General features: G+C 40.8%; 1 protein-coding gene across 1 annotated transcript in view; it reads left to right on the forward strand.

The window, feature by feature from the left end:
- The first annotated feature begins 1,386 nt into the window (after positions 1-1,386).
- khdrbs3 (KH domain containing, RNA binding, signal transduction associated 3) overlaps positions 1,387-14,804 on the forward strand; it is a 154,351-nt gene continuing 140,933 nt past the window's right edge. Inside the window, exon 1 of the mRNA XM_080442084.1 lies at positions 1,387-1,631. Coding sequence (XP_080298210.1) covers positions 1,529-1,631 — 103 coding nt within the window. The 5' untranslated portion in view covers positions 1,387-1,528. The remainder of the gene's footprint in view (positions 1,632-14,804) is intronic.

Raw genomic sequence — 14,804 nt, forward strand, 5'->3', positions numbered from 1 at the left:
CACACACACACACACACACTTAAGGTTGTCCATCGTGTCCGATGATGACATTCCATCACACACACACACACACACACACACACACACACACACACACACACACACACACACACACACACACACACACACACACACACACACACACACACATATAATTATGGCAAAATATGACTCCATATACACATAGGCCTACATATTATGTATGTGTATATGGAGTCATATTTTGCCATTGTATCCCCTGTGGTTGGATACAGTATAAGGTTTACTTGAGTTGAAGTCGCCCAAAATGGTACAAAAAAAGAAATGTAATTATGCAACATGTAGTCTAGTATAGTCAGTTCCAACCCTAACCTTTACAGGGTTAGAACCTACTCAAATCTATCCAAGTTTAACCACTTAAACCTCATGTGGTTGAACTGTTATATGTGGGGAAGGCTTTCGCTGAAAATAGTCGATCGACAAGCTCACAACGCCAGTTGTGAGCTTGTCGATCTGCTATTTTCAGTGAAAGCTTTCCCCACAATAAGGATGCTGGGGTTTAAGTGGTTCAGAATAATTGCCCTCATATGAAAATGCAGAACAGCCTATAGCTTTTGTAACCTATATGAAATCTATTTGTAATTATGACCCTTTGAAACAGGTGGTGAATGCATGCTTATTGAAACCATTCACAGAAGTTTACACAGAAGGTCGATTTGAAATGATGTTAACCACTTTAACACCCTATTTGGTTGACCGGGGGGTCCCTCAGGGCTCTATGCTAGTGTATTTTCTGTTTTCTGTTATTGTGGGGAAGGCTTTCAATAAGGATGCTGGGGTGTAAGTGGTTAAGAATAATTGCACTCAAATGAAAATGTAGAACAGCCTAGCTAGCTTATCTATTTATATTTATGACCTTTTGAAACCGGTGAACGCATGTTTTTTTTTCGATTTGAAATGATGTTAATGTTAACTCTACAAAAACATACCAGCGCATGGATTCGTTTCAGCACCACGGACAGCTCCAGTTAACGCCCCGCCCCCCTCTCAACATTTCTGAGCATCGCGAACAGCGACCAATAGTTAGAGGAGCAGGAGTGAGCCTTATATGTTCGTTGCCAGTGGATACGACCGAGAGAGGCAGCTTCAAAGGGCTTGTTTACACAGAGGAGAGGAGAGGAGAAGAGAAGAGAAGAGAGACATATCAGTGTGGCTGTGATGATGCATGGAGGGCTCTGACTTGCACACACCAGAAGAACACCGACGCATGGAGGACTCTGACTGACTTGCACGCACTAGAAGAACACAACTCCTCCGATGGGATACCGTTGTTTCACACGGAGAGACACAGCTAACGGTCGTTGAGAAGAAATGCCCAGTGTAGCGACCCGCGAATGACATGACTGCATGCGTTTCTTTCTAAAGAGAAGAAGAAAATAAAGAACTACAAATCGCGTTGGTTGCTTGAGACAAATCAAGTTTAAAAAAAAAAAAAAAAGCACAGACCATATTTAATCTACGTGGATCAAAGCCCAGGACGGACGAAATAATGGGGAGCGAAACTGAAAACTCCTACTTGCCGGAGCTACTGGCAGAGAAGGACACACTGGACCCGTCTTTATACCTCCACTCTTTACGGTTACTGGACCAAGGTAAGACTAAGAGCCAGTTGCAGACAGTCAGTCACAGTCGGATACAAATAGTGTGACCTGACTTTTGTTTATCTATAAGCAGTTCAGTGGGATATTTCGTCTTTCATCCACTGCACCTCAAATTATACAAGAAAGAGGCAGCACTTATGAAAATAGCTGATCTACAAGCTTGAGCTTGTAGATCTGATTTTTTTTTAAATGAGCAGAACTATGAGCAGTTCAGTATATTTCGTTGTTCACCCACTGCACCTCTGCTGTCAGTTGTGAACTTTTCACTAGGCTTGCTTTAATGCCACTGCCAGTGCATGGTCAGACTTAAGCACCGTGTAAGATGAGCTTATTGGTGCATGTGGTGGAATCAGTTTGCTACAGACAGTAGCCTATGTGAGGAAGACTGTAGTGGATATCTTCTTATTGGTGTCAAGTCCAAAAAACGAAAACGTGTTTTGTTTGTGTGACAGCCTATTTCCACATAGTCTGTGTGGATCATTTGACTATTAAACCAGCAGTTTACTACCCCTGTCTGATCCTTGACAAACGCAATATCTGGACTATAGTTTTACAGTCTGCATCGTGTTATTCTTGCCTGCTGGTGATGACTTCAGCAGGCAGTGAGGAGGATAAGTGTATCCTGTCCTTAAGGCTATAGTGATTGTGGACCACAGACACCTACTGTCCTGCAGACGTGTAAAATGCCGGTTTGTCTGAACATATATAGTGTCTTTAAAGGTGCCTTTTGTTTCCCTTTTAAATCATTTAACTTTGATTATGATTTGTATTTGAAGAGAGAGAGTACTACTACCACGTTTCAGACGCTTTCATTAATGTAACCCATGGCTTGGACCCCTGGCTGGCTGCATTGACCGCACAGTTGCTTTGAGGCTGGTCTGATTTGTGTAATACTTGTACTTCTACTCAAATCAAAGTGATTCTTTTATATTTAATTCACCCTGAGGGACACATCATTGTGTTCTATGGTAGAGAGGCTTTAACAGTGTAAGATAAGCTTTTTGGAATTAGTGTTTTTGCTAATTTTACACAGGCTATGCTGTATTATGTCATGGGGACACAAATGGCACCGAATACTATAGGAATGACCCCAGTCTGATTTGTGTGATACTTAAGAAGCCCCTATGAGGGAGTGCATCCAAGCCCTAGCATCCATGTGCATTGTCCCTTCAGGTATACTAGCCTTTACGTTTTGAATACCAGGTTGTTGTTATGGCTCTGATGTACATGGTCCTCTTGTTGTTTCCCCTACTACACCAAATCTCTGCGAATGCCCCCCCCCCATCGCCGGAATGGGGATGCTAGGGTTCAAGTGGTTAAACATAATAGAAAGGAAAGTTGAGTTAACTATACATAATTCATCTTAAAATAAGTTAGAGTAACATATTGCTTTCTACCCTGAGAGGTTGATGATAAGGATGATGATGTCCACAACAACTTTTTGTTCAGTCTTTGACATCTGATGTTCAGGTCCTATAAGAACCCAGACAACCGTAATTAAATGTGCACTGGTTGGTTGGGAAGCAGGGGGTCATCCAAATGTACGTACACGGACAAATGTGTTCGTGGCAACATTTTGTTTTTAATGTTCTTATTTTGATCATAAGACCCAATTACTGAATGCCAGTCTCCAGGGTTTCTCCAGAATATGTATGACACTGATTTACCATGACAATTAGGAGTCCACTAGGACAGTGGCTCTCAAACTTTCTCAAGCTTTTTCAGGGACCGCCATAACTCAGAGTGTACAAATGAAACCAAGCACACACTCAGAGTTACAGACCTGTAATAGTCATAGCTAGCTCTTTATGTGTTATATCTACTCACTTTGCATGTTCATGGCATGAATAGAATTTGGACCAAAAAAAATCCACCACAAGCCAGCATGGCGATGACCACTCGTGTGAAGATCTTGGTGTGAACTGTACTGTCAAGGTGCAATAACTTCAGCATGGTCATCAGCATGGAGTTAAGTTGAGAGAACAACTCATCTGTCAACCCCTCCCTTCCTTTTCCACTCATCATCATTTTGAATTTGAAATGTCGCTTAGTGACATAAAGTGACATTTTGTTGGCTTAGGCAGATACTTTTAGAGCAATTTCCTCCCATTTCCGTTGGACTTATGTGCAATATGGCTCGGAATATAGTTGGGCTGATATGGAAATTGAATATCAGCGCTGAATATCTTTCAGTCAGCTCTTTCACTTAAGGTGAAATCATTCCAACGAGTGAGTATGATAAGACTGTAATTTACTCAGCACTACTTTATCAGCTGCTTCTAATATTCAAATCCAGGGATGGTCTGAGAAACACATTACTTCACTCACTTTCAGATCCAGTGAAATCTACCATCCAGTTCTGACCGTCACTTAGAGTAATTTCATAGTGACGAATGCTGTGTGCAGGCTTACACAAAGCTGGAGGTGACTCCATCGCAAAACTAGACCCGGGAAGATGCAAGATTTTTTAAAGATTTTTTTTGGGGGGCTTTTATGCCTTTATTTGACAGGACAGTAGACTGACAGGAAATGGGGAGAGAGATGGCGGGGGGGGTGACACGCAGCAAAGGTCGTCGGGATCGGGAGTCGAACCCGCGTCAGGGTGGATTACCAGCCCGTCCGATGACTATCCTGATTTTAGAGGGTCCTAGACCACTGTAACGATATTTGACCAATATGTTATTTGAGAACATATAAATTATAAGCAAAAAAGAAACACAAATAACTATCTGATCGTTAAAATGTATTTAACCACAATGAAATTTGCAAGCGCACAGTGTGTCACATTGCAATGCATTGTGAGCTTGTAGATCTGTTTATTTTTTTTTAATTAAAAAAAGGTTTCACCTGAATAGGGATGCCATATTGAAAGTGGTTAACAATTGTCCCGATTGACATCCGCTGCATAATTGCAGATTCTGTATACCAATGTCAAATAAGTCAAATAATGGCTCATACATCGGCCTGAACGATGTATTGGTCTGACTCTACTGGATACCTTCTTAGCTGAACATGGATTAGTAATTTATGGCACAATGGAAGCCTTCACGCAAATACTAACCGTGAAAAAAACCCTGGAATGCACATGGTTCCAATATGCTGAAGTTTGTGATATCCCTGGTGTGGAGCAGATTGCATTTGGACATTATCATATGCAGCAGCATTAACCCTTTAAGACCGGAAAACGCATCTGTGTCATTTTAAGATTTATTTGGGCTATTCAAAAATAGCAGATCTACAAGCTCTGAGCTTGTAGATCTGCTATTTTTGAAAAATTGTGAAGATTTGTGCAGATCTTTGAAGCTATATTTTTTAAGGCAAACATGTGTAACTCAAATCTTTGCTTCTGGGGATTCTGCAAATGTCTTCTAAATCCTTTTGAAAAAAAACTTATGTTGCTATTATCAGTGGTTCTCAAAAAGACCCCCCCATCTCAAAATATTTTGTTCCAGGGACCCTCTGTTCGCTTAAAAAATATATAATATTCAAAGATTTGCACAAATGTTCAAGTTTAAAAAAAAAATAGCAGATCTACATGAGCTTGAAGATCTGCTATTTTTTAATTGCCAAAGAAATCTAAAAATGACACACAGATACGTTCCCGGTCTTAATGGGTTAATCCATGACATTTTATGATCCAAGCAACACTCTCTGGTGCACAAAATCTGGCCGAAACAGTATGCCACAACTCCAAAACTGTAAATACTGTTATCTCTCTCTTACACAACAGATGGCAGACGATGCAGTTTAATAGAGCACTCCTTCTGCCATCTTGCTGATGAGCTCCGGACTTGATTATGCAATTGGCAAGGGGACGCAAATAGAGCTAAAAAAGAGTAAGCATGCAAACAGTGGATATGAGGTTACTCGTATTTGTCCGGGGGAGGAATTAGTGAACCTCTGTGCTCAATGATGGGAGACTAGACAGCAGCGGTGGAAAAAGTATACTCACATTTCTTGCTTAAATAAAAGTATTGATACTGCAATATAGAAATACTCTGTTACAAGTCAAAAGTCCGGGATTCAAAATTTACTTGAGTAAAAGTACAAAAGTATTGGTATCAAAAATATACTTAAAGTACAAAAGTAGATAGTAGTCATTATGCAGAGTGTCCCATTTAAAAAATGTATAAAAGTGTCTTGGAAAATAGCAGATCTACAAGCTCACAATGCGTCGCATCGCAACACATTGTGAGCTTGTAGATCGGCTATTTTCAAATGGCCGAAATATATATAGGGCTGAAGTGGTTAATGTGTGTCTTGTAATAATAATCAAAATCTAAAAAGTAACTAGTAACTAAACTTTTCAACAATACAATATTTGCCTCTGAGACGTAGTGGAGTAGAAGTAAAAGTACTGAAAATTGGAAATATTCTGGTAAAAATACCTCAAAATTGTATTTAAGTACAGTACTTGAGTAAATGTACTTTGTTACTTTACTCCACTGCTAGACAGGCAGCCTTGATATGTACCCGCACCTGTCCCCCACCAGAACCATGTCACTGCTGTCCTGTGAGGGCTCACGTATAATTCATCACACAAACATGTCACTAGTCAAAAAGCGACATATGTATCATACTTCTTCTTGCTGAAAATACATATAATTTGTCAAGCAACAATGTGGTTGTGCAGCAAAGCATATATTAACCCCGAGGGTCACCAAACCTAGTAATCACTTTGTACATGTGGAACAGACCTGATCATGTGGAAACGTCTTATGTTAAAACACAGAAGAGAAATAGAGCCGTCAGCCTTATTAAGACATTAAACTATACATACTGTCATTATTTTTTCTTCTTTTTTTTTCATTTACATACTAATATGTGCCTCTGAGGTATGGTAACATCTTTGGAGACACCAGTCTATCGGCATTGATCACTGCCTCTATGAACGGTAATGCATCTGGATGCATTCACTATCGTCAGTGTCTGCCTGTGTGATACAGAAGTGAGAATTCATCAGTGGTGTAAAGTAACATTTACTCAAGTACTGTACTTAAGTACAATTTTGAGGTACTTTTACTTTACTGGAGTATTTCCAATTGTCTATACTTTTACTTCTACTCCACTACATCTCAGAGGCAAATATTGTACTTTTATTCCACTACAATTATTTGAAAACTTTATTTACTAGTTACTTTGCAGATATAAATTATTATATTATACAAGCTACATTAACCACTTTAGCCCTATTTTATACATCGGTTATTTGAAAATAGCAGATCTACAAGCTCACAACGAGCTTGTAGATCTGCTATTTTAGAACTTTTACTTTTGGTACTTTAAGTACATTTTGATACGAATACTTTACTCAAGTCAATTTTTAATTCCGGACTTTTACTTGAAACGGTGTACTTCTACATTGCAATATTGGTACTTTTACTTAAGTAAAACATTTGAGTACTTTTCCCACCACTGTGCATCTGGATGCATTAACATTCACTATCATCAGTGTCTGCCTGTGTGATACAGAAGTGAGAATTCATCTTGCACGTATACGAGCGTGTGCTTTCATACCTAAGATGTGTTTCTATTTGTACACTGCAAACGTCACATGAATGCCATCTTCGTAGAGTTATTAGACCAGTTGTTCCCCCCCCCCCCTCCATATAGGATTCACATTCACATTGAGTCGAAACCGAAAGCGCCACAGTTATTGTGTTCATTTACCGAAGAGGGAAAGGTCAGAAGTTATAGTGCAATGAAAATTGAGTCTCATATTCTCTCTCTCTGGTTCCAGAGCAAGCACACAGCACATGCTATCAATGGTGTGAAGTAACTAAGTGCATTTACTCAAGTACAGTACTGTACGTTTTCAGTACTTTTACCTCTACTACATCTCGGAGGCAAATATTGTACTTTTACTACAGCACAATTACTTGAAAACTTTAGTTACTAGTTACTTTGTAGATTTTGATTATTATTACAACACATACATGAACCACTTCAGCCCTATATACATTTCGGCCATTTGAAAATAGCCGATCTACAAGCTCACAATGCGTCGCGATGCGACGCATTGTGAGCTTGTAGATCTGCTATTTTCAAAACATTTTATACATTTGAAAACATGTGAAATGGGACATTCTGCATAATGATTACTTCCTACTTTTGGTACTTTAAGTACATTTTGATACCAATGCTTTAACTCAAATACATTTTGAATTCCGGACTGTTTTGCAACAGAGTATTTCTACATTGCAGTATTGATACTTTGACTTAAGGAAAAACATTTGAGTACTTTTTCCACCACTGCATGCTTCAAGAAAGACCTCTGGCCCGGAGTTAACCCTACGCCGCTGCATGGATGTTCTATCTGTCTGCCATTTATAATTGGATGTTCCACAGCACGAACCCCGGCACAATGTTTGCATTACAGTAATGACCCCGGCATGCTTGGGGTATACGCGTGCAGAGGAAAGATCTTTGATGCAAATCATCCTCTATTATACTGTACATTCCCTTGGTATGAACTGAGCAGGTGTTGTAAAAAAAAAAAAAAGTATGGTTATTTCAGACGTCGGACTCCAGCATAATTAATTCATATGTTTCCATCTCCTCAATCGAAGGCGGGTGGGGGGGGGGGGGGGGGGGGCGGGGCTCTGGGGGATATTTTTAGACGTGCCAGCATTGTACCCTGAGTGAGTGCTGCAAGCCGTCGAAGAAGGCTTTAGAATGCCCAGAAGTGAACAGAAAATAAACCCTGGCGTGGGATCAAAGGCAAGAGATTCTTGTTTTGTGTTGGGAAAACATCACTTGATACACGTGATAATGATCAGTGGCACCGCCGCCACCGCCGCAGCCGCCCGCCCGACGACAAGCGCGGGCGGCCACACGCCGAGATAATGGCGCAGAAACCCGATGCTGGACTTGTCTGAGGCCAAGGGCTGACTATAACGCTGTGATCTGACCTCCAGATGTGCTGAACTACACAGTTGCACTTGGTTCGATGTCGGGCCCGAAAACCTTGTATCTCCATATTTCATTTTTTTATGTTTTTAAGTCAATTTAATGCCTCAATTCGTCGCACAAGAGTGCCGTGGAGAAGTAGCGTAAAATAGCTGATCTACAAGCTCACAACGCGTTGCGTCACCTTATGAGCTTGTAGATCAGCTATTTTCTCTTTTTTTTAAACATTTTGATTGTGGAAGTGAACGTGTTTAAGTGTGTCTGTGGGTTCATATGAATATTAAAACCCAATGAAAAGTATTAATAATAGCTTGCGACATAATAATAACTACAACGGATCCACTAACTGGAACACAGGTTCTTTTTTTCCCCCTCCATTCCCTGATTATAAGTAAAGGTTTTCGGGACATACAAGGTTTCTGCGCGACAGCAGCGACTTGCGAGTGAACTGCAAACAGCCACTTTGCATTCAGCCACGTACTGTATATAGTGCGAGGCGAGGTGTCGAGTGGTGCTGCTGCGGTGCTCAGAGGTATACACAGGGCTCTAGTCTCTCCTCTCCAGAAGCTCCCATAGGATTTCGGGCCGGGGGGGGGTGTTTGGGGGGTGAAATGTAGGCCACAACGACACACAGCGCACGCCCCGGCTATAAAAACCTAATGGCATTGTCATTTTCAGATGTGATGACGGTTAACGCTACCTTGCATCGATTCCACTGCTAATGTTCCCACCTTGTTATTGGATTAACCCACCAAGACCGGGAACGCATCTGTGTGTCATTTTTAGATTTCTTTGGTCAAAAATAGCAGATCTACAAGCTCATAGCGTGTGCAAATCTTTGAATATATATATATTTTTAAAGCGAAAATACATTCCAAAAACTGTTAGTATTTAGAAGACATTTGTAGAATCCCCATAAGCAAAGATTTGAGTTAAAATATTTGCATATATATGGAAAGATTTGCACAAATTTCCCAAAATCTTCAAAAGAAATTGCAGATCTACGAGCTCATAGGGCCGCACTATGAGCTTGTATATCTGTTATTTTTGAATAGCCAAAGAAATCTAAAATGACACAGATGCGTTCCCAGCCTTAATGGATTAATAATGAGTTGACGATGCTGTAAATGTCTCACTTGGATGTTAGCGGTGTAGTATAATAATTGCCTTGTTTTTGTTATAGTGTCGCGATACCAGACGCTCGGAGATAATGTGAGTGAAATTCCTCATATCGGTACGCTTAATAAACTCTATACTTAATTGACCGGATTCCCAAGGGCTCTGTACTAAGTCCCCTCCTGTTTTCGCTCTACACTAAATATTTCACCCGAAAAAAATTGCTGATCTATAAGCTCACAACGTGTCACGTCACCCATGCATTCTGCTATTGTCGACGAAGAATAGGGATTGCTAGAGTTCAAGTGGTTAATCCCACTTGCCACCCGATATTCTGGAATAGCCTGGATTTCATTTCACGTTCATTTTCATATCGTGTTGAATTATTATCCAAAGCCACTCACTTCGCCCAAAGTTTGTCCCGGGTGCAAAGTGAAGCAAAGACCTTAAAAGCACGCAAGCGTGTCATTCTCAATCCGCATGCTGAATGGAGTTTGGGCCCAGACTGGCAGAGCACCAGGCCTTGAGCATTGGCTGGCTTGATATAGTGTTGTTGAAGTGGACAAATTACCATGTAAAACACACTGCTCCAGAATAAATGGTGTATTCATATTTCAAACGCCATAAAGAGGTGCAATTTCCTTTCCTTCCACCTGCAATGCATGTACACACATTCCTGAAGGCTCGCCTTGAGCCGTCGTTCCCCCCGGACCGCTATCAAGAGCGGAGGGCTCTCATCCAAAAGCGTTCAGGCATGGCTATCTTAAATAATGCAAAACAGAACTTGTTTAGAGAGGGCATGGGGGGGGATTCTGAGGGCCGGTATTCGGGGTCTCTCTGCAACCAGATCATTTAAGGTTGGTGTGTGTGCGTGTGTGTGTGCATCGGGGTCTTTGGATGAAGCAGTCAGCACTAGGTGTACAACAGTTTGATTGATAATTTAATCGATAATTTAATACAACAATTGATTAATAATCAATCCCTATTTTGGGCATGTCATTATAGGACAAATAGCTGATCTACAATCTTGTCACCATTGACACCATTGTGCGATGAAGTATAAAATAATGCATAGGTGGTTAATCGATTTGTTGATGTATAATTGTTTTCTTAAAAATAATAGAACGCGCTTCTCGATTATTCAATGAATCAATCATTGCAGCCCAAGTCAGCACATGGTACTGTACCTTACATTGCAGGATGGACTCAGAAATGACCCATGGGTCTTGGCTTGCACTCTAATGTTTTTTTGCTTGTTTGTTTGTGTGTTGCTGCTTCAGGCTCCCCTGCTTCTGTTATGGATTCATCAATCATTGTTATATTGGATGATAATTGTACATACTGTAGTACTATGTGCAGTGGTGCACAAGATTAGAGCCAGACTGATATACCGGTTTGGCTGATAATATCAGCCCTTATTTACTGTTTCTTTTATGACATTTGTCCCACTTTCAATCTGGTGTCCCTTATAGGCATGTCACTATAGGCGAATATTTTCAAAAAATATGTCGCAATGTGGCGTGTTGTGAGCTTGTAGATTGGCTTTTTATTTTAAACTTTGAATAGGGTGTAAAATAAAGTTCAGTTTATTTTTTATCTATCATTACTATTATTATTTTAGCATCGGGTCTAGCATCAAGACAGTACACACGTAGACTGGGATTACAAGTGATCATATGAACACTGCCCCCTGAGTGTGATGTAAGTAAAATTATTCTCCATTGATTTAGCATGAAAAAGCCCAATAAGAAAGAGAGCCCTCAGATTGTATCCATGTGTTAACTGTATCTAAGGGTGAGAGACAAGAGGGAAACAGAAGAAGAGAGAGAGAGAGGATGATGGGTATGGGTTGGGAGGAGGAGGGGGGGGTGGTCTGCGCAGAGAAAGTGAGGCGCCCTTCGTCGGTGAAATTTTATTTCTAAAGGATTTTTATGAAAGTCAATTGCGTAAGAGAAATGTTATCTTTGCGGAAAACAAAAACAAATTGAGATCTGGGATGAATGAAAAGGAATATAGAAAATGGAAACAAGAAGGGGAGAAAAAGTGGAAGATGGAGCTTCCCATGATAGATGTGATAAAAAAAGGAAATCATGTCTTAAAAGGAAAAATATGATTGAGAAATAAAAGCTACGGTTGACCCCATGTTTCCATTCGGTGCTATATCCATCTTCCTGAATCTCATTTTCTATTGCTAAAACACATTTCCGGACGCCGCGGGCGTACGTGCGCTCTCAGGTGAATAGCTGGGAGGTACTGATGGATCTTCACTGATGGATTTTTATTTTTTTACTTTAGTTAAAGTATCAATTGCACAGTGTGGAAATACTCTGTTACAAGTAAAAGTCTGTGATTCAAAGTAACTAGTAACTCAAGTTTAGAGTTTAGAGTAAAACATGCAATATTTGGCTCTGAGATGTAGTGGAGTAGAAGTATAAAAGTACAGACATGTGTGAATACTCCAGTAAAGTAAAAACTACCTCACAATTGTACCTAAGTAGCCTACAGTGCTTGAGTAAATGTATTTAGTTACTCTCCACCACCGTCCGCAGTGACCTTCTGTCATCATCGCCGCAGCAGCGAACGAAAAAAGTGTGATTTCCCAACTCGCTCAGAGGACGAGAGCGTCGCAAAATAAATGTGGTGCTTACTTTTATTTCTCAATTCTCCTTCACTGCAGTGGCGGCACGCAGCCCCCCCTCGCCCCCCCCCCCCCACCCCAAAACAACAACAACTGTCAGACAGTTGTTGAGTGTGTCTTATTTCCTGTTGTGTTTTCTCCGCCTAGGCAGAGTCACTAGAGAGTCGGAGGCATGTTCTAACCCACTGCTGTGCTCCAGCGCACAATGTTTGGATCTGCATACGCCTTTGCTCTGTATACCGAATAATCAAAGTCCTTGTTGTTATTTCATATCAGCGCTCTCTCATTCCATTCCAAGTAATTGCTTTGTGTGCCACCATGACGGCAAATTGAATTATTATAGCATGTATTTTTTACAGAGGCCCCCCCGACCCGACCTAACCCGGTTTAGGAGAGTCCCCAGACCGATTATCGACGTATTTAGTCAAAAAGTGCAAAAGTTTCTATTCAATTCAATTAAATTCCAAAATATTCTATTTGAGAACATGTTTTTTTTATACTTATAAACAAACATAAACAGAACTATTTTATTTAACCACTTATTCAAAAATGTAGCCGATCTACAGGCTCCTAACGCATCACAACACATGTTATAAGCTTGTAGATCTGCTGTATTTTTTTTTTTTTTTTTTAAACCCAAATTAGGGACACCAGGTTGAAAGTGGGGCTGCATAATGGCCGATACTGATGTTCTAAAATATATCGGTCTTTTTACTTTGGAGTTGTTTGGCTGCTTTGATTCGGAGAGGTCCTTTTTGTACCCTAACCTTGACGACCTGCAGTCTGCCCATCGTCCCCCCCCCCTTCCTTTACCTCTTCTTTATTTATGTTCTTTTGTGCGGTTGGCACCAGAGGATTGCTCTGGATTAGCTTCTCCGCCTTCCCAGCTGATCCGACCCGTTTTGTGTAATCCAGCTCAATTTAATTATGTTTATCGTTCCACCTCGCTGGAGCCGAGGAGCGGCGTGCACACCTCGGCCGAGATAAGCCCGGGGACCTTGTGCCTTTTCACTGGCAGGAGTGTCTGCCTGCGCCTGTTGCTTTACAAACAGATGGTGTAAGTCACCTAGATCTTCCCGGTAAATACTACAGAAGACATAACTGTAGGAGTGAGTTTTTAGGTATCCTCTCAACCGTGCCTGGGCTTCCGATTGTGTCACATTGGACAAGCGGAGGATATCCAATGTTGAAGATAGTGAGTTGTTTGTTTCTTTTGGTTGTTGCTGCTGCTGGCATTCACCCAGTTTAGCGTGTTGTCCCTCTGATATATGTGGATGGGATGTGGCTTAGAGAATTAATGTGTACTCTGTATATATATATACTCCTCCTTATTACTTCTCCGAGTCTAATCCCAAGCAGCCAATATCAAAAAGCTCACAATAAGACCCTAAATATAGTTTTGGAAGCACACCAGCAATAGACTGCACATTTCAAAGGCACACTGCAGGCCAATGTGTTTTATATGACTTTCTATATATACAGTATTTATATATTACTTTCCTTTTCTCCCTGAATATAACCATTGTGCCGCCAGCAGCATGAAACATGCTTGGACGACGTTAAACGTATTCAGGCCATATGACTTATTCAATGTATATTTTTACACAAGCATCTTCTCGCAAGCAACCTTCAGTGGCTGTGTAATTGTGCGCTCCTGAGCAACAGATGTTCTACGCCGAGCGAGCGAGTGCCGGAGAAGAAAGTGAGAGAACAGGCCTAGCATCCCCATAAAAAACCCTGGTTTTAAAACGCTTTGGATAATCTGCTATTCCAGGCCAACTTTTTCTTTTTGACATTTCTGTTTTTCCCTCCTTTGTGTTATTTTCATTTTGTACTGAGGATTTAAACTGGGAGGAACTGTCGAGAGCTACAGCGCTTGGCTTTACAAAGGGACCCGATACACAAACGGACGGGAACTAGAAGACGCGCACGTTGGTCCCACATCCCATGCAGAGCAATGCATATAATTCCAATTACATTCCGCTGTCACCAGGGTCTATTATCAGTACAGTAGTTTGAAATAGTAGCGAGGGACAAAATGTTACCGAATTCAGCTGCGCTTTAACAACTAACCGTACATAAATAGCCTTTTCCTTTGGGGCTTTCTGAGCATTAATGCCTGAATTGTACTTAATTGCGCAACAACATCCCATGCCGACAATATACAGCAATGCGACGCGCTGTGAGCTTGTAGATCGGCTACTTTCAATGCAGGATATAGGCAGTGGTGGAAAGTAACTAAGTAGATTTACTTAAGCACTGTACTTGAGTACAATTTTGAGGTATTTATACTTTACTTGAGTATTTCCAACTTCCAATACTTACTTCTACTCCACTACATCTCAGATCCAAATATTGTACTTTTACTCCACTACAATTATCTGAACACTTTAGTACATTAACCACTTCAGCCCTATATACATTTCGGCCATTTGAAAATAGCCGATCTACAAGCTCACAATGTGTTGCGATGCGACGCATTGTGAGCTTGCAGATCTGCT

Source organism: Gymnoscopelus braueri, assembly GCF_963280865.1.
Source record: "Gymnoscopelus braueri genome assembly, chromosome: 11".
Taxonomy (NCBI): Eukaryota; Metazoa; Chordata; class Actinopteri; order Myctophiformes; family Myctophidae; genus Gymnoscopelus; species Gymnoscopelus braueri.